At 44.5% G+C, this 25,161-nt stretch overlaps 1 protein-coding gene across 3 annotated transcripts in view; it reads right to left on the reverse strand.

Moving 5' to 3' along the window:
* Positions 1–4,120: 4,120 nt before the first annotated feature.
* ANXA2 (annexin A2) overlaps positions 4,121–25,161 on the reverse strand; it is a 44,712-nt gene continuing 23,671 nt past the window's right edge. For all 3 annotated transcript variants that reach the window (XM_053593343.1, XM_053593344.1, XM_053593342.1), the window contains 10 exons: positions 19,374–19,468; positions 16,005–16,118; positions 12,842–12,932; positions 11,657–11,736; positions 10,174–10,233; positions 7,995–8,088; positions 7,440–7,535; positions 7,010–7,068; positions 5,514–5,636; positions 4,121–4,473 (listed from right to left, as the gene is read on the reverse strand). In XM_053593343.1, coding sequence (XP_053449318.1) covers positions 4,414–4,473; positions 5,514–5,636; positions 7,010–7,068; positions 7,440–7,535; positions 7,995–8,088; positions 10,174–10,233; positions 11,657–11,736; positions 12,842–12,932; positions 16,005–16,118; positions 19,374–19,468 — 872 coding nt within the window. In that variant the 3' untranslated portion in view covers positions 4,121–4,413. The remainder of the gene's footprint in view (positions 4,474–5,513; positions 5,637–7,009; positions 7,069–7,439; positions 7,536–7,994; positions 8,089–10,173; positions 10,234–11,656; positions 11,737–12,841; positions 12,933–16,004; positions 16,119–19,373; positions 19,469–25,161) is intronic.

Raw genomic sequence — 25,161 nt, forward strand, 5'->3', positions numbered from 1 at the left:
TCTTGGGCTTACGCGATTCTCTTGCCTCAGCCTCCCGAGCAGCTGGGACCACAGGCACCCGCCACAACGCCCGGCTATTTTTTTGTTGTTGCAGTTTGGCCGGGGCTGGGTTTGAACCCGCCACCCTCGGCATATGGGGCCGGCGCCCCACTCACTGAGCCACAGGAGCCGCCCAAGATGCTGTCTCTTAAAAAAAATATATATATATATAGCCCGGAATTGTGGTGGGTGCCTGTAATGGCAGCTACTTGGGAGGCTGAGGAAAAAGGATCACTTGAGCCCAGGAGTTTGAGGTTGCTGTGAGTCATGATGCCACAACACTCTACCAAGGGTGACAGAGTAAGACTCTGTCTCAAAAAACAAAAAAGAAAGAAAGAAAGAAATGAAGACAAGTAACCTAAACATTTGTACCCTCATATCAATCTGAAATAAAAAATTAAATTAGGGTGGCGCCTGTGGCTCAAGGAGTAGGGTGCTGGTCCCATATGCCGGAGGTGGCAGGTTCAAACCCAGCCCTGGCCAAAAAAAAAAAAAAATTAAATTAAAATGAAAAACAAAAACATAAAGTTGGAATTGTTGGGTCTGGATTTGAATTGTTGGTTCTTAACTAAAAAGTGGCTTTGGTTCACTCTCGCCTTACACTGTACTGTGGAGAACAAGACGGAGCAGCCTGATTCGGGATGCACAGCTGGGAGCAGCACAAATGCCGAAGACCGCTTGCAAAGGGGGAAAGTGTGCTTTTCTGTTTCAGGAAACCTGCTGACATAGGGAATGCCTCTGTTTTTCTGCAGAAATGCTGCCTTCAGTGGACAAAATTCAGCCACAATCAAGCTAATTGAATGCACAAATGTAATATTTTTCCAGGGCACCTCCAATTTAATGCTTGATGAAATTGTGTCTTTCGCACATATTTACAAAAGCTTTTCTTCATCCAGAAATGTCTGTTAAAATTGCTTATAGATGCTGAGATAGCAAATCACTCTTCTAATGTAATGAGATAAGTCATCTCTATAAACTTTGCTTGCTCAAATGTACTCGCATAAAAGAAATCAGGCTACAAGCTTTTTTCAATAAATAGAATGAACAACTAGAACTTGATGGCTTTAGCGTGTTCTGCCTCATTGCTAAGGGATGTTTAAAATTGCTCCCTCTCTCTCCATCTCTCTCTCGCACAGTGGAGTTTTCATTTTGGTGGTTGATGGGGAAAGGAGGTCAGATAAACTGATGTAAGAAGCCAAAGCCATTTGTCAAAACACAGGGAGAGGTCTAGAGACTGGAGTCATTTAAAGAGTAAAAATTGATTTAAAAGATTCCTATCCTTGAATCGTTCTTCTTGCTAAATGCAGCCATTCCGTGTGCCTGAATTTCCCTGCTATGGCTATCTTTATTAATAATTTGCACCAAGGGAACTCCGCCTACTGGGGAAGGTTCATATACATAATCATTTGTGCATAGCCTGGTAAAGCTGGTTCAAAGATCATGAGTCCATGAAAAAGTCAAGACCTTTAGGAGATCACTCATTTATTTTCAAGTAGTATTTGTCTTCCAAATTTTTAATCTGGAAGCCAATTCTGTAGTAAAATGTCTATTAGGCTATCTCACACATATCTGTAGGGGCATCATGTATGGCTGCTCAGGTTGCACACTGCAAAATTCCAGGGGAGATACCATTCACCTAGACTACAGCGTGCAGTGTGTTCTCAGGCTCTGTGCAATGGGATAGCCCCTGAAGGTCAGGGGAGGGCAAATGATCTTCTTGATCACAGTGTGTTGTGCTTCATGGCTACATTGTACCCGTTGCCTTTTGATGCCTCAAGGAATAAAATCAAAGTTCTGATTACCGACTCCCAAAATGTTAAAGCCTGCCTGGTGCCCTTTTCCTTCCTTTTGCAGAGTAAAATTGTTGGAGAAAATATTCAAATCTCCAGATGGTTCTCTTTACTTCAAGAAATGGTTTGGACAGCTTGACTGAGGACAGGCTGAAATCCAGACGAAAACGGGACCAAATTTCAAGTGCCCTTGCTATCAGTTTTGGAAAACACCAATCAGTCCCCACACACACGGAGCAGAGACAGCGGCAATGTTTCCAACAGCTCTCTGGGATCCTTCCCTGTGCCAGCCTGCCTTGTGGGTTTTCCCTCACACCTGCTGAAGGGTCTAGATTGGCCAGATGGGTGGTCAGGCTGTCCTGGGCACGGCAGGAGCAGAAGCTCCCCATCCCCACAGCACGGCCTTGCCGCCTACTAAGGCTGAAATGTAGTTATGGATGAGAGGAAATAAAGCCTAATTTTTCCCGATCTCACACATTGCTCTTGACAGCCTCTGCACAACTCTCAGTGCAACATGATAATTTATCATTAAACAGCGAGGTTCTGGCTCTTATGCAGTTCCTTGAACTCTGCTCCAAGCACATAGAAAAGTTTATTTGGGCATTTAGGGGATCAATTCTAATATGCATAGCAGTACACATGTGATAAAAGTCCCCTATTTTGGTATAAACTGCTTTTTTTTTTTTTTTTTTTGCAGTTTTTGGCCGGGGCTGGGTTTGAACCCACCACCTCCAGCATATGGGGCCAGCGCCCTACTCCTTTGAGCCACAGGCACCACCCGATATAACCTGATTTTTTAAAAATATCTCAGTGAACCTACAGATAGTTCAGGGACCTCTGGTGCCTCAAGACCCGTGCTCCATCTAAATCTCCATTTTTGACAAAGGGTCAAAAACGCCCTATCAGCTCACAGACATTTTGTTTGGTCACTCCCCACTGTTGCTGCTGTTTTCATTGACTATGAGCACCTGAAGCGGAGCTGGTGTCCCCTGTGCCTCTAGACTCTTCACTTCTTTTCGGCCTACTCCCTTCACACATTTATTTGCATTGCCCGTCTAGTCCCTGCAGACTACTGAGATTGTCCCACATCAGCCAGCACAGGATGAGGAGGGAATATAGTAGAAAGGTTTGGGACAGGCATCGACTTCCCCTCACCCCCCAGCCCTACACTCTGCCTAGGAAAAGCACTTGGGTAAAAAGGAATCCGCAGTATCCTGGGCTGGCCGCCTGACCAACACCCTAGCACTTCTTAACATGGGTACCTAAATACAGGCTGCCCCGAGTCATAAACACCCAGCTTACATACAGTGGTAGCGATTACAGTCAAGTCCCCGAGTTACAAACTTCTGACTGACTGCGACTAGCACTAATGAACAGAGGCTATTACAGGTATTAGGTAAACGTACGGGGTCCAACTTACGAGCAAAGCTATATAACCTGTCTCATTCATAATCTGGGCACGGCCTGCACGGATACATGCTTATCGTGCGGAGTCTGTCCACGCACAGATTATTCTCTCGGTACCGTCTGTGGACTTTGTGACCTTTGTACCAGTTGCATGAACCACTTACTGTCTGTTATCGGGGCCCTAAGAACCTGCACAGGCCCCCCCGCTGTGAGACTCCACCTTAGACTTCAGAGCACAACTCACAGGTGTCCGTCCTCTTTGTTGCCTTTCTCAATCCTCCCAAACAAAACCCCTTTCTCCTCTGAACCCTCAATCCACCTGTGTTAGATTTCCTTTACCGGAATGCTGTAGTAGCCTGATTCATGGAAGGGTGAGTCCTTGAGGTTGGGGCAGGTTATTTATTTCTGTATGTCTAGTGAGATTTACAGTTGTAATATTTGCTGAACAGAATCCTCCACCTTATCCCACCCCTCTCCCTGGTCTGTGGCCACCAGTGATGCTTGTTTTGCCTGTAGAAAGATGAGCAGGTGAAGGGTCATCCTGGGACGGGATCGCTCATCCCTGGGGCACAGAGCAGCGCTGCCCTCAGGACATTCTGTGATGCTAAAAATACTCTCTACCTGCATGTCCAAAACACCAACTGCTAACCACACGTGGACACTGAACGTTCGAAATGTGGACAGTGATTCAGACATGGAAGTTTAATTGTATTTCATTTCATTTAAATTTAAATAGCCATATCTGGATAGTGGCTATCCTGGGTAGCTCAATTCTAGAGCTTTCTTCTTCTAGGGACAAACTTACAGCTGAACAATACAACCCTTAAGTACATTTAATTTTCAAACAATTAAACTGAAAGCAAGGCCAACAAAGGACTCATTTCTAAAGTAAAAATTCAGTTTATTCATCTGTTTATGACACAGGACACAAGAGGCAAAGTGTTTCACATCACAGACTTCGCTTCCCACTCCTTGGAATGTTCATTTCTTTGGCTTAAAGGAGAGACTAGACAAGAAAGCCAGGCGATGCTCAGGCAGCTAAAGTAAGGCTGGGGGCAATGCTAACTTCATCCTCACAGGGACTGCCATGGGGGCTGTTAGGCGCAAGCTGGTTTTCTAGGCCTGTTAGCTGGAAGCACAGGGAGCGTGTTCCTGGATGCTGGTGCCGGGCCCGGCTTCAGTCATCTCCCCCGCACAGGTACAGCAGCGCTTTCTGGTAGTCACCCTTAGTGTCTTGCTGCAAATGGCCCAGAAAAGAAAGAAATATGGTATCAGGGAAAAGACCAAACCCCCAAGAACAGCGTGTAAACAACCTCAGTGTATAGCAGAGCCTCTCCCCCCAACACAGAACAGATTCTGCAGGACCCGCAAGACACAAAAAGGCCTGGCAGGCCGCACCGAGGTCACAGCCAGCGGCCCCTCTGTGAGTGTAGTCAGAGGAGCAGACAGGGAAGACGTCCAAGTCCCCTTAAGACTGGAGAGAAAGTGAGGTCCTGAGGCTAAACGGGGTGGGTGGCCAGAGCCGCTCTTACTGGGACATCCTGAGCACACCTCCCCCCTCCTCCCTCACCCTCACCTCTTACTGGGACATCCTGCAAACACCTCCCCCCTCCTCCCTCGCCCTCACCCCTGCACAGAGCAGCATGCCTTCCCACCTTGCTCTGCTTCTCCTAGATCCCTAAAGTCATGAGCTGGTGAGGTGAGGAGACAGCGGCTAAGACCCCAAGACTCTGACTAGTCCCCTGTCTGTAAACATGTGCCCTAATAAACCTGGTAGGCCAATTCTGCCTCTAAACTCATCCCTGGAAGGCATGGCATGCCTTTTTGGAAATCTCAGGATCTTTTTGAAAAGGGAATTGCAAAGCCTGCCTGAAACCACCATGAACGCCGTCACTCCACACTTGCCAATGGGCCATCATTCAAAAATGGGCAGAGGCTAAACTGACTTGGAGACATGGGAGTTCTGAAAACTAAAGTTGTCAGGTGTATCTCAAGATGTTTCAAGACACAGAAATATAATAAGTTATCTTCCAAGTCTCCGCAGGATGTCAGCAAATTTTGCAAGATTATCTTTATGAACATCAATTATCCCTGCAGAGTAACAGATGTCTAAAATATAAAATACACGACTGAGTGTCTAAGAGTCCAGGACATATCATAAATGGTGCTTTCAAAATAAATTTCTGATATTTGATGACCAGCATTTCTTCTCCAGAGACTTAGAAAACAGAAGATCACCATTCTGCTATCATTTTGACAGGCCGCCTCGGGCCTTACCTGGATGTAGTAGTACAAGGACTTGCCATACTTTCTCTTGAACTCAGACCTGATTTTCAACATGTCCACTTCACTGCGGGAGACCATGATTCTAATCAGGACCTTATCACGAGTGCCCTTGCCCTGGAAGTCAAAAAGAATGTTCCAAGTTAAATTCACTAACAGAGAATATTGTCACTAACAAAGAGTCTACAGGCTGAGCATCCCTCACCCAAAAGCCTGAAATATGAAACGCTCCAACATCCAAGAGTTTTTGAACGCCAATATGATACCACAAGTGGAAAATCCCACACATTGTACTTAACACAAGCTTTGTTTCATGAACAAAATTATTTAAAATATTGTATACAATTACCTTTGGGCTACGTGTATCAGATGTACATGCAACATAAATGAACTTGATGTTTATACTTGGGTCTCATCCCTACGCTATCTCATTACGTATATACAAATATTCCAAAATCCAAAAAAACCTGAAATACTTCTGGTCTCGAGCATTTCCGATAAGGGACACTCAGCCTATAGTATGTGTTCTTGCATGTGGAACTGATCTGAATTCTTGATGCTGCCCTCTAAGAGATTGCAACAGTGACATTATTTCCTTAAGAAAAATGAACATCTTGGAATTCCACACACACCCAGATTTAGTCAGCACAAACTCCCACTCTGTATATGCAATAAATGTATCCTGAGTGCCCTACGACTGCAAGGCTCAGTTCAAGAAGTCTGGGAGTTTACATATGTAACGAACGGTTTCTCAAGCTCAGGGCTCAGAGGGGACACACCAACACCCTTGTTTCCGGGCCTGCCATTTTTAAATGGTATGAGTAGTAAGGACCACTGAGTTCACAGCCAGAGCCCCAGCCCAGGGCACCCATGCGTCACATCTGATGTAGAACCACCAGAGGAGACGGGGGAGATGCTCCTAGAAGAAATGGCAACACTCTGGAAGCTGGGAAACATGCGGTGCATTTGAGGCATGGAAAACCAGATGGCTTCGTGGGAAGAGGCAGTTCATTCAAGGGAGAGTTGCAGGGCTGGCTTTCGAGTCAGACAGAGCCACGTGCAAATCTGGCCTATACAACCTCATCTCATCTATAAAGATAACCTGATAAGCCGCAGAGGTTGTTTTGCAATGATTTAAAATAAAATAGTAGCACACGTCAACTGTCTAGTGGATTCTTAATAATCTCTCCCTTTTTCACTAATCTTTACTTTGAGGAAACCACTGAAACACCAGAGCAGGACTCAGACACATCTACCATCTCATGTCTTTCTCTCCCACGGGACTCTATTTTCTGCTTGCAGACACACACCTGTCTTTAAGCAGTGGAGGGAGAAAGAAGGTGGACTTCTGATTTTGTCACCCATCAGATACAACCAGAGCCCAGTAGCCCAGTAGCCCCTCTCACTGAGAGGACCCTTTTCTCCAGCCACTAGTCAAGGTGACTTAGTTTGGGACCCAAAAGAAAACCCTAAAGCCTAAAAGCTCTTACCTTCATGGAGTCATACAGCCGATCGGCAAAGTACAGGGGCCTGTTCTGAATGCACTGGACTGAGGAGAGAAGGGAGAAGAGTCAGGAGGAATAGCTACTTCTCTCTCCCCAACCATGACCCCAGGCCACAAACTAAAATGACCCGGAGGCAACAGAAATGGGCTGCAAAACAGGCAAGGCTAAGGGAAGTCCAGGAACCCTCTGAAATCTACTGTGGGCTGGACTCAAGGCTGCAGAAACCCAAGGGCCGGCGTTGAGTTTCCCCAGCGCAGCCCTCCTTTCTCCCGTTGTCTTGGTGCTCCTGGCAATAATTGGCTCTGCCTGTTCAGGCCCTTCTTCACTATCACATCCTGATATTTATATAGTCAAGACGCTTCAGCACTGTCCACTGAAAGGTGCCGTCCCCAGAGGCAGAAGCCAGAACACTCACCCAAGTTCAGGAACGCATTCTCCAAGTCTCCCTTGACCTCCTTCTTGATGCTCTCCAACATGTCATAAGGGCTGTAACTCTTATACCTATCAAATACTGAGGAGAAGTGGCACATAGTTATCAGATCAGAGTTGTCAGTCAAAGATGTCAGTCATCACCCACACAGTCATGCACCACGATGAACCCCCCCCCCCAGGAGTTGCCATGGTAACCACAGCTAACAGTGCACCAGCATGTCCTGGAACAGCCGGACCCTGCACCTGTCCTGAATATTTTGACTATCTCCAACTCCCCTGAGTAACAGTACGCAGTACCCAGTAGAGTCCATGGCTTCAACAAATAGGACAGGACAAAATGACCATCGAACAAGACAGGGCAGGAAGCTCATGCCCCAAACATGGAAACCAGCTGGCAGAGGGAGGACTTACGGAGGGGAAATGGGTGGGCCCAGGAGAGTGCCAAGTGGAAGACAACCTTGTTCCGGGAGCCCCAGCCCCAGTGCAGACAGGCATGAGGCCACCCCCAGGCCCTCACACCCCCTCGACCATTGCCCACCTTTCTGGAGATGGCACACACTCCGCTCCGTCATAATGCTGATCCACTTGGGAACATCGGTTCCTTTCCTCTTCACTCCAGCATCATAGAGATCCTGCGAACACAACCAACCAGGAAAAGTGAACCACACAAGCCAGAGCAAGGTCGTAAGAAATGCCAGGCAGAAAACCCACAAAGCTACACATTGAAAATGCCACAGGAGACCAGATGACTGCACCGCAGACATGGGCAAAAATGTACTAGTTAGGTCAAAGGTCTTAATCACAAGCAGTCGTCCTCAGGCACCAACAAATAGAATTTGAGACCGCAGATTGTCCATGAGGTCAGGGCCACACAATCTACTTCCCTGAACAGAAACAGGAGGGCCAAGAGCTCCTGTTCGCATAAAGGACCTCATGAGTTCGTTAGCACATCCGCAGAGGCCAGAGGCCCTCGACTGAAGACAGCTACTTCCTAGAGACTCAGGAAATGACGGGAGCCACAAAAGGAGCTGGTCCAATCTCATTTTCAGCTTCTGGAAAATTTAGGGGCTACAACTAACGCTAACAATGGCAGGAAGGGCAGGAGGAAAAGAGGCTGATGCAAACGTGGATAGCCATTCAGTATTGCAAAAACCCAACTTTACCACCCCCTAAAAGGGCTCGCTGTGGAATATACTGAATTTTAAAACCAAAATGAAAGTTTTTTAATTTTTTTATTTCTTTATTTTAATTTCAGATGAATATGAGGGCACAAACAAATATTATAACAGATAGGAGTTACACTCTTGGCATTTGTTGGGTAAGGTCCCTGCTGTCGTTGTGACCCTGACCTTGTGCCCATTAGGTGAGAGCACACCAGCCCCCTCTCTCTGCCCCTCCTCCCAGCTTGAATGAAACTGAGTTTTTCTCTGGTGTGGGCGTGCACATTAGATCATCTACTGACTTCATGGCAGTATTGAGTACCCTGGCTATTCGCTTTTCTGTTCTTGTGATACTTTACTAAAGAATGTTCTCCATCTCTATCCAGGTTAACCCAAAAGATGTAAAGTCTCCCTCGTTTTATGGCTGTGTAGTATTCCGTGGCACACATATCCATTCATGGGTTAATGGGCACTTGGGTTGATTCCATATCTTGGCGATTGTAAATGAAGCTGCAGTAAACACTCTATTGCAAATGTCCTGACGACAAGATGACTTTTTTTCATCACCTAGTGATGAGATTGCACTAAAATGAATTCTTTTCTGTAGCTATGGTGACCTGCTTTGAGACAACTGAATAAGGAACGCCATTCGTAGCAGCTTGAATGAGCATAACAAATAGTGCTCAAAGATCATGAAATTAGAACTGGTAGAAGTGCTATTTAGCTGGAAAGGAAGGCTGGGCCTCTGCTGCCCTCCCTCTCCCCAGCAGGAGGAAGAGGAGCCGTCCAGCCCCCGGCGGTGCCTTCACCATCTTCTCCTGCTCCCCACTCACTCGCTCCCTTGAAATACACGCACAGCAGTGTGCACAGCCGGCTCACACCCTGCACAGACTCCTGCCGCCATGCAGCAAAGCCTGAGCGAGCAGATACAAGTCAGCTATTGATCCTGTAATTAATACCAGGAATATCTTTTAATAACTATTGCTGTCAGACTGTGGTGGGTTTAAGATACGACCACAAATTGTCTGATATTCCTCCCTTCCAAAGGTAAAGGTAAAGCCCTAGTCCTCTCCCATTGACTATGAGCTAGACTCAGTGACTCACTCCCAATGGAAAGACTGTGACAGAAGTGACAATGTGTGATTTCTGAGATTAGGTCACAAAAGACACTGTGGTTTCCTCTTTACTCACTGCCATGTTGTGCGGACACGCAAGCAACCCCGCAGAGAAGCCTACGAGGAGGGATTGTAAGGTGTCCTGCCAACAGTCATGGGGGTGTGTCACCTTGGAAGTAGATCCCTGATCCAGTCAAGCCGTCAGATGACTGCAACCCTAGCCAACATTTTGTCAGTAGCCTCGCAAGAGACCCTGAGCCAGGACTGTCAGGATGAGCCACTCCTCAGTCCCTAACCCACATAAAATGAGAGATACTAAGTGTCTGCTGTTTTAAGCACCTGTGTTTGGGGTGTTTTGCCTTACAAAGGAATAGATCACTACACAGACTATCCGGAGACTTAACAGAAAACAGAAGCGCAAAGCAAAAAGCTCAGAACTTACCCGGGCGTCTTGGTCAATCAGTTCATAATCAATGACTGAGCCATCCTCTGCTCTTCTACCCTACGGTACAAAAATGAAGAATATCAAATCTGTTTCTCTGTATATTTTAAACTAGAAATATTTCCCAACTTAGGTAAGCCATTACTTGATATCCTGAACAAACAACCACTTTAAATTTTTCTTCACTTTGAGGTCTAGATAGGACCAGGGAATGGTAACTGGGTGGTGTGCCTCGTCACCATCCACCCCCCTCCTTTGTACCTAGTCCTGAGCAGAGGAGACCTTACAGAATTCTCATCCCTGCCCCCCCAAAAAAGCTAATGAGATTTAGTTCCTTTCCTCAGAGAGTTTGCAATCAGATGGAGAAATAAGCATAGAACAAATGGAAAAACAACATGATAATCTATAGAAACTCTCAGAGAGTGAAGTCAGCAGAGTAAGAACAATGGGGTAGGGCTTGAACGTGAGTCGGATGTGGCTGGTGAAGGGCAGGGGAAGAGCACCATTCTGCCCAGCGGCCAGCACAGGCAGGGGCAGAGCACGCTTGCAGGTGTGGGGGTGCTGTCCCGCCAAGCAGAGCTGAGCAGGAGAGAAGCCAGACAAAGATGAAGGGAGGGCGGGCCAAGCCACATACCTCATTTTAAACTTGAGAGTGAATTACCTAAATCTTTTGTGTCTGCATCAGAAATTCACCTGCATTTCTGACAGCAGGTTTGCACTGTCACTGCAGGACCTTTAAAGGCAGTTGAGACTTTGGATTTGAAGTAGCAGAAATGAGTTTTGAACAAGTGAGTAAAATGGTGAAAATGTATTTCTAAGAAGTCTGTACACAGGGCAGGTGGGAGAGGGAAGGGGAGAGCCAGGGAGCTGGTGTGGTAACGGTGATGTGAGTGGGCCGGGACGCTGCACACTGCTGATCATTTGCCATCAGGGCTCTTTGAGAAAATAATTTCTCTTCCCTCCTCTGGCATGTAGGCATTAAGTTACACACCAACCGGAACTTGAGACTCATAGGGGAAAGGGCTTTCCTCCATGTTAATGTGCTAACATTAGCATTCAGCCCCATAAAGACGCCCTCACACTCCAGAAAAAGGGACACATGGGCAACTCCTCCTCTAAGAAGGGAGACCAGGGGAAAGAAACAAGAAGGTCACTTCCCACGGGGTCCTATGCAGTCACTGGCAGAGGCAAAGTAACCTTCCCTTGGTCATGAGACCAGGGCTGGCACGTAAGTCCAGGCCAGGACTTGAGAGCCACCCATTTCCTCCTCTGGCCCCCAAAGTCCATGCGGTTTTGCAGGATAAGAAATCCTATTATACAAAAATGACAACTCTGCAGCGACAGTGCAAAGCCACTGTCGAAACTGCGGCTGAATGTCTGATGCAGGCACAGAGGATTTAGTTAATTCACTCCCTAGTATAAAATGAGGTATGTGACTTGCCTTGGGAGGAAGCAAGGGCAGAGAAATAAACCGGAAACCAACCTTCGCGAGGGCAACCATCAGCTTGCGGAAGTCTCCAGATGTGTCAGAAACAATGTCCTTCTCCAGGTCAGTCTTGTACACTTGGAAGAGAACACATCTGGTTTTTCACTTCCCATCCTCACCCATCCCAATCACCCCTGTCCCCACGAAGACTCAGAAAAGCAGAACAGCTGTGTCAGCTGGACAGCTCCACCCTTCTTGACCCAGACTAAGGGCAGACTCTCTAGACTGGCTTGTACCTTTATGAGAGCCAGGGTGATTATCAGGGACGAGGAACAGACAGGGTTACATCAACCCAGGGATCCTCAGACTCACCTTTGACCAGTGACTTTTTCTGCAGTTAAAATACTAGGTCCCGACTTTCTTGACTATAAGTATGCATTCTGAACATCAAGAAATTTGGAGGGCTGCACCCAAGCACACACAGTCATGTAATTGTGCTTTATTATCCAGTGATTGGGAAAATGCAAATGGCAAAAACTAGTATGAATAATTCTTTTAATGTGTATTTCAGTATTCAAAATAACATCTATACTGAAGTGCAGTTACTAGAGATGAATTATAATGTTCCCGAAACAGAGAAAAGTAAATGTGTGAGGTGATGGCTACTCCCATCACCCTAACTTGATCATTACACATTGTATACATACACCAAAATATACATGCCCCCCAAATACGTTTGCCTACATCAACTTAAAATAAGCGCAGTAGCAAAGTACACTGCACTGTCCCTTCTACCCACAGCCCCCTATGCTGCTCAGTGCGCACAGGTCCACCGGGGTCTCTTGTAATCACTCTTCAATTATCCACTGTTCAGAGCTGGGAATCTCTTACCCAGAGACCGAACAGCACCCAATATATGGAATCCCTGTATAATGCTTTCTAGTTCTCCTCATCAGATCTTTCCTTAAAATAAATTTTGTTTTCTCTCCTTTCCTTTCCTTCCTGCCTAGCCTTTTACAGAAGTTCTAGTGGAATGTAACATTCAAAATGCAGGCAATGAGGAGGAAACAGAGAGAGACCTTGACCACAGCCAAGACCTCGACCTTGCCTGAATGGTCAAGGAGGCAGGCAATCTGCATCCCTATAATCCAGACATCCTCTCCTGAACACGAAGCCAGGTAGCCACGACAGAGTCACAGAATTGGGGCTAAGAGGACAAGTCATAGAAATAGGGATACTCACTTTCCTTGTAGACTCTGTTAATTTCCTGCAGCTCCTGGTTGGTCCTGGAGCAGATGATCTCAATGAGGGAGTCCTCGTCAGTCCCCAGCCCCTGTGAACCAGCGAGAAGGCAGCTCAGCAGGGAATGGCTTCTCCACCCCTAGCCTACTTCTCTGATCTCCATCAAGTAAACTGTAGATGTGTACTAGTCTCTCGGCATTCTCTTTCCTACATTCCCACTGAAGACGCTGCACTATACCCTCAGCACAAAGAAATGGTATTTTGTATTCCTTTAAAAAATGCCTCACCAGAGCACATGATGTGATACGTGGCATCTTTAAGTTCAACTTACATTTGAAAAATATATATATATTGAACAGGAAGAGACACCAATGAAATGCACTAAAATGTTGAAAGTGGTTGCCTTTTGGTGATGGGTTTATAACAAGTCACTTTTTCTTCTTCTATTTTTCTTTATTTTTCAGTTTCTATAATAACCACACACTATTTCCGTAGATAAGAACTTCCTTCATTAAACAATTCTTCTCGCTAATTTAAAATAAAAGAGTATAAAGAGTGTATATTGTCATTTCGTTAGCATCATTAGGTCAGAGTAAGTCTTTTTACGAGGAAAGGTAGAGTTAAGATAAAATTTTTAGCTTCGCCTCTTTGAAATGTAAAATTGGGTTAATGTTAAAAATTTCATTCTTTGGCTTGATTATTATGCACTCTTCAGGCATTTTAGGGAAGCAAAAGGAAGTAATGAAGTGCCAAATAAACCTAGATACCAACACGCTACTAAAGAATAAGAATTTGATGGGTGATGTATTCAAATTTAATATAGACACTTTTGAGCGTGCTAGCTAGCTTGAAAGGACTCGATGAAACATGTATTTCAAAGCTGGCTTCATGATCAAAGTCAAGATTGAATAATCAGGATTCTTTAATACTTGTCTTTCTGAATATGGAAATATCACTTTGAACTAAGTAGAATTACAACTGTTTAAAATGTAAATCAATTATAAGGTGTTAATACAATAAGAAACTTACTTATCCACATGAAAAGTGTGTTAGCTATTAATTAAACTTATTAGAGTTTATATGCTCCTGAAAATGTAGCTTGTGTGATACAAACTAAGCCTCAGGTTAATGGTTAATTTTGAATTTTATTCTTCATCTAATCTTTGAGCCAATGGCTATTCTACCAGTTTTTAATCATGATTTGTAGAGGTTTCAGCAAAGCCCCCAATTATTTCCTTGATAGCAAAAGGTCCACACAGCATTCTATACAAATGTTATCAAACGTCTACTGAGCCTCTTTGAATATTTTAGGGAGGGCCAGTTTTTTAATCTCGAGGATGATAGAAATATACTCTAAAAATAACTCATGCATTGGAAGAAATGCTATCCCCTGACACTGTGGAAATGGCAGACAGGCAGAATAATAAAAGATTTGTTTCCATCCATCACTGAAACACCTATCAGAGGTAGTATCTGAGAGTTCTAATAGTGTTTTAATCTCCTCATTCAAAGGTGACCTTGGCAATTTCCAAAACTTGGCCCAAGCTTTCCACAGATTGTCCACAATTCCTATCACAAGGGCAACTTCTACTGTAACATATGGCAGATACTGCCACTGGTATTGCCAGAAGTCAAAACATATTTTTTTTTTTTATAGCATAGTTCAGTGAATGTCACTTCAAGCTTTATGGATTTCAGAGGGGTACTCGATTGTAATAGCTAATGGAAGAGCTGGCACAAGGTCAAAGATTTAGCAGTTAAAGCACCTTTCACTGGGCCCAATTACATAGATTATTATAACAGTGCCTGACAGTTCAAACAGGTCTGTTTCAAGTCACTAATACCTAGTAATAGATACTAGTAAAACCATACAAATCACATCTAAATGGATTCTTGATGAAAACAGGATAAACTGATTTAAAGCACTGATGGTCAGAAGAAACCCAGGAGAGGCTGGGTCATCCATCCATCCATGCCACCAAAGGTCCAAAGACTCGGTTCCCAGGAGCGCTATCTTCATCAAACAGGATCATCAAACACTGTTGACATTTTATCGTTCCTAATCATGCCTTCCCTGCAGTATAGCTTACTTAGGAAACTCAAAGCAAGTCTGTGCAAATAAGCTGAGAACAGCTTGAGCCCAGCTGAAGAACCAGAGGGAGAAAGAGACTTAACAAATCTTTCAGCAGCTCTGAACTATCAAATTCGATCCCTCGAAATGCCCAGTGTGTGAAGCAGCCTCACTCTTGATGTGCTCTCTGGGGAAAGGATGACAACTGAACTGTGACATTGGCTCTGGTGACAGGCTTACAGCTCAGTCTGTTCATAATTCAGGAACAGTGGCATCACAGAAAACACACTGAGACTTAGAATTAAAAAAATCAGGAATACGGCTTCCTCCCCGCCACCCCACAGCACAAAGGCTTTTCCCAGTTTTATCAGCAGAGGGCAGTGTCGTACTATCCAAAGTGTTGCAGGCACAGTATGAAAAGAACCCACATGCTCGGCAACATGTATGTTCGGATATGCACAAAATGCAAGGAGTTTCTAACCTGGAATTTTTGCTATCTAATCTCACCTAAAATTCAATGTTCAAAGCAACTTTGCAAAAGAAAAACATAGAAAATAAAATGTCTTACAAGACTTTGAACTAAACACAGGTACCATTCATAATCTGAAATACCCCCATGTGCACTATGATGTTCTAATTTCGCCCAAATTTGAAACAAACAATGGAACTGACGGGGAGATCAGAGGAAGAAACACCCACGAGAGCATGGACAGATTTTGCAAGCTTCACTTAACAAAAGCTATGAGTTTTTCTTTCGCCTTAACATCACAACATAGCTTTTTTAAGGAGGAAGTGTAATCAAGGAAGTAGTTTTCCCAAATGGTATTCCAATTGCCCAGGTGCTGAGTAGTAGCAGCAGCTGGTAACTGACTTCTCAGCACCACGGAATTTCTTTACAGTCGTAAAACAAGTAACTGAAATATTTTTGGTACCAATCCTGAGAGTTGGAGCTTCAGTTCATTAAAAAAAAAAAAAAAAAGGTTCCAAATGAGAATTCGACAAAACTGAAAATCACCTAATTACTTCCAGAAAGCTGTAATTCACAAATATTAATAGCAGATTTGACAGAGATGACATCTCACACGCATTTACCTTCATGGAAGCTTTTAGCTCTGAAGCATCATACTGAGCAGGTGTCTTCAGTAGGCCCAAAATCACTGTCTCCAGGTGGCCAGATAAGGCTGACTTCAGCGCTGATGGAAGGTCCTTCAGAAAAACAGGCAATCAATCATATGGAAAATTTGGTTGGTAAGAAATACTCGCTTTAAAATTTTAAAACCGGTGAGTGAAAACAAGAAAGGAGGATCTGTTTGTAAAGCAGGCTGGGCGCCTTTGACCACTCTGGATCCTCGGGTCAAACTCCCTCAACTATATCCTCTTCAACAGACCCAATGTTAGAAACATAAAAACTGTGCTTCACTGTACCAAATCCCTGAAAATCAAAGCAGATTTGGCCTGTTCCCTCCAGTTACTAAAAGGAAACTGGAGTAGTGTATAATTCCTCAAAAAGCTGTGTGTCTGTAGGCACTTGATAATCTGCCAGCAGCTGATAACACCTAGGGTGAGCCAGACGACCTTCCGAGGTCAAGGCTAAGGGGGAGGTGGTCAGAGTGCAGAGCCTCCTAGGAAGCAGTCCTCAGGGCCTGCTATCCTGTAAAACATGTTTGTGCATCTGTTCCAGGGATGACTTCCTAAAGTCACCAGAGGGAAACGGAGGCTCCCACATGGCTGGAAGTGGGGTCACGAAGTTCTCCTATGCAAAACACTTCATCTAAAACTAAGAAAACACCTATTTGTCCACATGCAACTGGGACAATGGGTATAGATGTGAGAGAAAACAAAAGCCCCCCGTCACCCCCCTGAATTCCTGACTGCATATAATTTCTTAAGGGTTCCACCGTCACCATGAATCTAAGATTTCAAGCCCGTCCAATGTGTGTGTTTTAGATACTTCCTCGGAAAAGAAACTCCCTACAAATCATGAGTGATAACTGAACTCTCCTATTGTAATAATTTTCTTGTTTCTTTTCACCCTTTCCCTTTTCTCCCTTCTTTATTTCTCTCCTGCTTTATAATAACACCCGTAGCTTCTAGGGTTTAGCCCCTGGAGGTACTTGCAAGCTGAGAGTGACGTACAGCTTGCTTCAGAGACAGTCGCCTCTGAATCATTCATACACGTCGAGAACGCTAGAACTGGAGGTGCCTGCAGCTCAGTGTGTAGGGCGCCGGCCGGATACATCGAGGCTGGCGGGTTCAAACCTGGCCCAGGCCAGCTAAAACAACAATGCCTACTGCAACAAATAAAAATAGCCAGGCATTGTGGCAGGCGCCTGTCATCACAGCTACTTGAGAGGCTGAGGCAAGAGAATTGCTTAAGCCCAAGAGTTTGAGGTTGCTGTGAGCTGTGTCGCCACGACACTCTACCCAGGGCGACAGCTTGAGACTCTGTCTCAAAAAAAAAAAAAAAAAGGAGCTTAGAAATCACCCGGCCTGCGCCTTTCCCTGCCTACTTTCTCCTGCTTCCCGATGTCCTAGGAACACACAGCACTTAGGAGGGGATTTAAAAGCAACGCCTCCCAATTAGAACACCAATTTTCCAGTTTGGAACTTTGAGGTTGGGTATCTCCAAACTTAGCCTACCCTTGACACTCCCCTGTATCCATTCTCTGTCCAAACCTCAAACGGCATTTGGGCACCTACTGAATTCTTCCACGTCTATTCTAAACTCATTATGGCTGCTCAACTTCCTGTTTCTTATAGTGTCCAGCAGAGAACTTTGCACTAACGACGTGCTGGCAATGTTTGATAAATAAAACACAGCCGTTCCTTCCATGGAGAAATCTGGCATGCAAGAAACATCAACTCAGATGTCTCTCCCAGCCTCTCTCACTTCTGCGGGCTGTGCCCAAGCTCTTCATGTTCATCCCCCAGGCAGCCGGTGTCCACATCCCAAAGTGCTCTATAATGCATGCCTTTCTCCTGCAGTTTATAAACAACTCCTTTCAAATGGGGAGGTTCTGTTTAGCTTCTAGGATTCCCTTCACAAACGATCTCAAATAGTACACACATCTTTTGGTAAAAGACGACGATTCTCCTTGGCCCAAGGCTGAGAGCAAGAATCAGCAGAATGGTGCTGGTGAACCTCACCCAGCACATGGCAAAGCCTGTAAGGTCTTGGAACCGTATCATGATTCTTCCTTCCAGAAGGGTATGTGAGAGCTTTGTTCTCCTTCAAGATCCAGGCTCCTGCGTTTGTATGTGTACCTGTGTGTACATACCTAAATGTATTCCAAGACTGTATGCTGTGAGTGACAGCTGAGGGACCAATTTTTTGCCTACCACTCAAATTTTGGGCCTTCTACTCCAATGGGAACTTGACTCTACCAGCACACAAATCTTTCCAGGAAGCTGCAGAAATAAAACACTTCCCTCTACGCCTCACTACAGAAGATTAATGTTAAGTCTACTAGAAGAAAAACTGTAAGGCACACGAGATGAGAGAAGCCAGATGCTTTCCTATTTATGTCCTTTTCAACGGTTTTGGGGGGTGGGGGAGGGCGCTAGAGCAAGGCTTGACCTCCAACGCCAAGAACCCTGGTGGTGCTGTCAACCTCAAGGGCAGAAATGTCTCTTCTAGAGGCTTCCAGCTGACCCCCACAGTGGCTATGAGTGAAAGCCCTAAGTCAAACGGGAGCCGCAGGAAGCCGCACTTACTGCACCATCCAAGAATAAATCAAAAGCTTTTAATAGCAAGAAGTTAAAAATAAAGCAGCACATCCTTAAAAATAAAGTTTCCTAGCACTGTGACAAAATAAAGGATGAACAAGTGCCAGTTGTTTCTTAACCACAAGTGGACAGCAAAGGAAAAATCACACAAAGGCCCTTTAAATAGCGGGAGCCTGGCACGCTGAAGATAGCCTTGCAGCCCAGACGAACTACCAGCTGAGCCCATTAGTTACAAAATTCTTAACAATTCAAGTATATATTTTAAGAAGGAGAGGAGCATATTAGGATCAATCCTCAGTGGAGGATAATGTGCTGAGATTCAATTAGAAACATCTTACCAACAGCCAGCAGAAGTCAAAAAGGTGAAATGAGCTGTCACGTCTAGCGTGCTTATTAGCCCTCAGCACAGTGCCTGGCACAGAGTAAGTCCTCAATCAATGACATCTATCGTTGTTGCTGTTGTTATTTTTCCCTATGCCTTTCTAACTTTCTATCCCCAGAACTGCTCCCTCCGTGTGGTCTGGGTTGGAGCAGGGTGTTGTCCGTACAGATGAGCTCCCGAGTGCCCTAGCGACCAAATGTGTATGAGTAGTAATTTTCACGAGGATGTGAGATACCCAAGGGTAAACGCAGGCTTTTGCTGGGGACAGCCACAAATCATGAAAAGACAAAAAGCAACGTGTGAAGAAATTCAATTCCCCAAGGAATGCCATTTGTCCCTGAAGTCACCCGTACCTTTTTGGTCCTTCTGTGGTAGGCGAAGGCGATGTCCTGTCTCTGTGCATTGCTGCGGTTGGTCAAAATGTTGACGATGGTGACCTCGTCCACACCTGTGGAAGTGGTGAACAGTGACTCAGCCACGTGCTCTAGTCCTCTGGCCCTCACACAGATGGCGTTAAACGCAGTTTTCCAAACTACAACGTACGTACCCTTTTCCAGAGTGAAATACCAAGACACCAAGATCGGTTCCCTCTCTTTTGTCAGCACCCTCTGCCCAACCTGTACACCCTCCTTCCTTTTTTTTTCCTGAGAACCTCAAACCTCAAGCTTAAATGGACCTTTTAAATATTTATATTTTAAAAATTATTTTATTCATAAATTGGTTTCTGGAATCAACAGTAGGAGGTGCATTTGTGGGGCTGTGGCAGTCAGACGGAACAACAAAGATTTAGGAGGATTTTAAATGAAGGTTCCCAAATTGCCATTTAACTGAGGATTTAATAGACAGTAACCACGAGCTGAATTAATAGAGACAATTATTTATATTTATTGCAGGATTATAGCTATGTAAGCAGCTAGGTATAATTTCTATAATTATAGAAACTGTCATGACAAATGGGTCAGATTTAATATGGCAGTTGTATTTTAATAGCATAATTGATTAATACAATTGTAGTTATTGAAGACTAAATTGTTTTGTAAGGGAAATAAATGTTCCACTGCTTTTAATCTTCAATAGGCAATTTTAATAATCAATTTTATAACTTTATTAAAAAGAGTAAGTGTTTTAATCTAAATTAAATCTAAATTGGGAGGTTTGAAGTGCCACCAAAATATTTTAGTACCTATTTTAATTGGAACATGTGTATTTACAAAGATAAGCAATGCCTTCTGGTATCTGAAAGTTTCCAATTTTATATCAGAAATACTCCTCACATGCCATTTAACTTAAGAAAGCACAATTTTACGAATTGAGAATATGAAAGGTCCCTCTCCTGATTAGGGACTTCGTTTAATAAAAGGAAGAGTATTTGCCGTAACTGGATAGGTAATTCTAGGGTGACAGAGTAGAGTTGCTAAGCCCCCAAGGTCACTTGCAAACCACAAACAGCTTGGCCTAAAGGAAATCAGAGGAGTTCAGAGGAAACAGCAAGGTCAGGACCGCAATGCTCTGGGGCAAAGCAAAGAGAACCCTGGTGGAGGGGACGCCCTGAACGCTCAAGTAAGTCAGAAAGATCGAAAAGCATAAAGTTAGGACTTGGGGATATAAAAATAAATAACAGTCTAGTGCAAATGTCCTTATGGTAATTTTTTTTTTGTTTTGGGTAGATGCCTAATAATGGGATTGCAGGATCAAATGGGAGGTCTAATTGGGAGTTCTTTGTGGATTCTCCATACTTCCTTCCAAAAGGGTTGTATTAGTTTTACAGTCAATTTACAATCATCAAATTGTGGAAACAACCTAAATGCCCACCAAGCCAGGAATGGATTAACAAGCTGTGGTATTTGTAGACCATGGAATACTATTCTGCCACTAAAAAAGACGGAGACTTTACATCTTTTGTATTAACCTGGATGGAGGTGGATCACATTCTTCTTAGTAAAGCATCACAAGAATGGAGAAGCAAGAATCCAATGTACTCAAATCTAATATGAAGGCAGTAAGATGAGCTAAAAGAAGAGGTGGGGTAGGGGAATGAGCAAGTGGGGAGAGGGGAGAGAGCAGAGCATCGGGGGGTCGTGGTGTACAGCACACCTCTTGCCGGTGGGACACAATTATAAGAGGAACTTTATCTAACAAATGCAATTAGTGTCACCTAATTCTTGGTACCTTCAATGAATCCCAAATGATAATAACATTTTAAAAAATTTATATACTCTTTTCAAAGCAAGTTCACACCAACATGTTGCTTGTCTTAACTGTAGCATCTATAACTTCAGCTCTGATTTTTCGAGTAGTCGATGTAAACATAGAAATCCAATTGCTGTATGAGATTCAGCTACAGAGATGCTGATCTCAATATTGTAGATAATACTGAAAAATATCGGGAAGAAAACCCTATGTCTAAGAAGAGACTGACTAAATATTCTTTTGCACATATAATGGGATAGTAGGCAAGTCATTTAAAATAATGGCACAGAGGTATTAATATCAAAAATATTCACAACATATGCACTGTTAAGTAAAGAAATGCAGGTTGCCAAGCAGTGAAATGCACAGATGCATAATATATGCACATATAAGAAAATACCAGAAGCCTTTAAGCAAAATTTTAATAGTCATCATCTGAGTGGTGGAGTTAGGGGTAACTTAAAATAGTCTTTCTTTTGATTATCTGCACTTTTGAAGTTCACCACAATGACCATCTGAGAGGTTTCTTTTTTCTTTTTCTTTGTTTTTTTTTTTTTTGAGATAGATTCTCACTTTGTCACCCTGGGTAGAGTGCCATGGCATCATACCTCACAACCACCTCAAACTCTTGGGCTCAAATGATCCTCCTGCCTCAGCCTCCCAAGTAGCTGGGACTACAGGCACCTGCTACAACATCTAGTTATATTTTTTAAGAGATGGGGGGTCTCCCTCTTGCTCAGGCTGGTCTAGAACTCCTGAGCTCAAGCAATCCACCTGCCTCGGCCTGCCAGAGTGCTGGGATTACAGGTGTGAGCCACCATGCCCGGGCCAACAAAAGTTTCTTAAATACACAGTGATTGGCATACAGTCATTGATCCAGAATCAGGTAGTGGACTTCATTTCAAGAGATTCCCAGCAGGGTTCTTAACACCTCAATTAGAAGAAAACACAGTATGCATAATAACTGGCGACTGCCATCTATATAATTCTCTCTCTTCAGCTGTCAAACATCCTGACACAAGCATCTAATCCTCACAGCAATCAAGTGGGGATAGTTACTTCCCTTTCTTTTTACAGCGAAAGGACCGGAAGCTCGGAGACACAGGCCTAGCTTTGCACGTGTTGCCTGTGCAAACATTTGTCCTCCTGAGGTCTCAGTTTCTATACCCGTGCAGGTAAGGGGGCTTGGACAATGACCTCCAGTTCTGCTTCCATGAAACACTCACAGATATCGATGAGCATTAACTTACATTTAGTTTCAGTTAGGTACAGGCAGGACAGATTTATTCAGACTCTCAAGTGGACGTGCACCTGGGCTCACAGGCATGCTCGCCTCCCCACACCCGTGTTCCCTGGCTTACGCGCTCTCGCTTGCTCTGTCTTCATAGTAGGAGAACCACTTTTTTTTTTTTTTTTTTGAGACAGAGCCTCAAGCTGTCACCCTGGGTAGAGTGCCATGGCATCACAGCTCACAGCAACCTCCAACTCCCAGGCTCAAGAGATTCTCCTGCCTCAGCCTCCCAAGCAGCTGGGATTACAGGCGCCCACCACAAGACCGGCTATTTTTCGGTTGCAGCCGTTGTTGTTTGGCAGGCCCGGGCTGGATTTGAACCCGCCAGCTCAGGTGTATGTAGCTGGCGTCTGCTCCGCTTGAGCCACAGGCGCGGAGCCAGAACCACTTGTTCGTTAATGGGTTTTTGCTTTATGCTTAATTTCATTACCCCCATCTGAAAATGCTAACGAACAACACAGTATCTAATTCTCTCTCCTAACTTCAGTTCTAATAGTTCCTGAAATCAACTCAGGGGCTCCACTGACTGGATTGCGTACCAGGAACATTGACCCATGAAAAATTATTTTCTCTTGAAAACAAATGCAAAGTTTGTGTCCGTGTCAGAATTTGGCCCTTGGCTCACCTGCGTTAAAAACACGTGAAGCACTTATTTAAAAGACAGTCTCATGGGCCCCACCTGAGATGTACTGCTTAAGACACTCTGGGACAATGATTTTCAACAGGTCTACCACAACACACCAGAATCTCAGATGTGCCGGGAAAATTGTTAAAGTCCTTTATTAAATTATTTTTAAAAGCAGGTCAAAGGACAGTAAGTATATTCTTTTTTTACTTTTTTTTTTTGATCAACATTATTGAAGTGTGCCATGGAAGTTTAACTATAGGTTCAAGTGTGCTATGAAATTAAAACGGTTGAAAACCATGGCTCCAGAACCTGAGATGCAGGATGCAGCATTTCAACAAGCTCCTTGGTAATTCCTGATCTGAGACTCGCGAACAGAGATGGACAGCCATGGGTGGGAAATGGAAAGGTATTTAGCCACCTGCCTGGGTACAAGACTTCTGTGTCACCTCTCCCAACGGCTTCTGTGAGGTTCAAGGTTGACGACAGCTCTGGAGAAAGAAGCGCTTAGCTTTGTTCAAGCAACCCAGGTAAGAAATGACACCTAGAAAGAGTTCACAGACTGCCGTGCAGTCCTTCGGTCCTAGCCAATGAAACAGCTTTTTTCCTGTCTCTATAGCTAAGTATCCAGGCAGCAGAGCTGGAATTCAATCCAGTTATGGGAAATCCCTGTAAAAAGCCTGGGTGGTTAACCTGAAGCTCACTTAGGAGGCAACAACAACTAGAGTCTGAAGGAATCTAAATGTACTTTACCTAAATTATTTACCGAGCAAACAGCCTGCTGAGATGCAGTATGTAACACGCTGGGACTTTACCAGGGGAACAAATGCTAATGCCAGTAACTCCAAAGACAGAAGTGGGAGACTCCTCTCCCACCAGCCAGCCCCAAACTCTCCAAACCCTCACCAGCATCAGCTGTTTCTCCCATACCACAGTCTGAAGGTTTTGACTGAATTGGAAGAAGGAAAAAAATCATGGAACCCAGGATCATCAGCTGCCTCCTCAAAGCCACGTAGGGCATGTCCAATGTTTTAACACCAAATACATAAATCTGCCAGTGGGATAGAACCCTCTTATCTTTAGAGCACGGCTGCTTCCTCTTCACCTGCCTTTATAATTGGTGAGCCAGTTTATTCCTGTGGAAAACAGCTCAGTGCAGGTGGAGACTGCAAGGATCATCCAGTTTCTGCCCAGGATACAGCTGAAGGATGAGGACGGAACACTTGGCTACCCGTGTCGCACAATCACAATGGACACCCAGCGCCAGGACACTAGGAACTAAAGCACCCTGGAGGTGAGGCCCTGCCTCTCTGGATTTGTACCCTCTGACCTCTCCCCTTGCAGGTCTAAAAGGAATATGGTGGGGGTGGGGCACATAAAGAAACAGCAAACCTGAAAAGTGCTTCCTTTTCCCCTCCATTCCTCATGCATCTGATAGGGGCGGCCACCAAGTAACCTAAGCAAAGGGTCACGCTGGAAAGAGTGATGTGGGTGGGGTCACCCTACTGAATGTGGTGACAGCATGGTAAATTCTGTAATCCACACAGATCTTGAAGAATTTCTTTTCAAACTAGGAGTTCCAGTTTTCTAAGATTGGTGAGGGACCAAGACAAATCTATTGGCTTCTGAAAGCAAACAGCATTAGAGTTTTTAAGCATTTACTCCCTGACTGAATGGAAAAAAAAAAAAAAAACAGCTCATCTAATCAGATAACTACAATACTTCCAGCCTTCAGGGCAAGGGTGGCCAAGAGGTCAGTGGCTTTTCTTGGAGTAAGCAAAGCTTAACTAAGGGATGGCCACGGGGAGGGACGGCTACAGGGAGGCAGTGCTGACGACAGGGCTGAAAGCTGGGAGTCCTGGGTACCTTAAATCGTCCTCCATATTTTTCAAGCATTTAAAAAAAAAAAACACTTGCAGTTTAAAATGACTGAATCCAGAACCACAAATCAGCTTCCTGGAGTTTCCTCCTCTCTCGGGTGGAAACCCCAGGTCAGCTCCAGCGTCTGGCATTCCATGGAAAATGTGTGTCTTTA

This window comes from Nycticebus coucang, chromosome 6, assembly GCF_027406575.1.
Source record: "Nycticebus coucang isolate mNycCou1 chromosome 6, mNycCou1.pri, whole genome shotgun sequence".
NCBI lineage: Eukaryota > Metazoa > Chordata > Mammalia > Primates > Lorisidae > Nycticebus > Nycticebus coucang.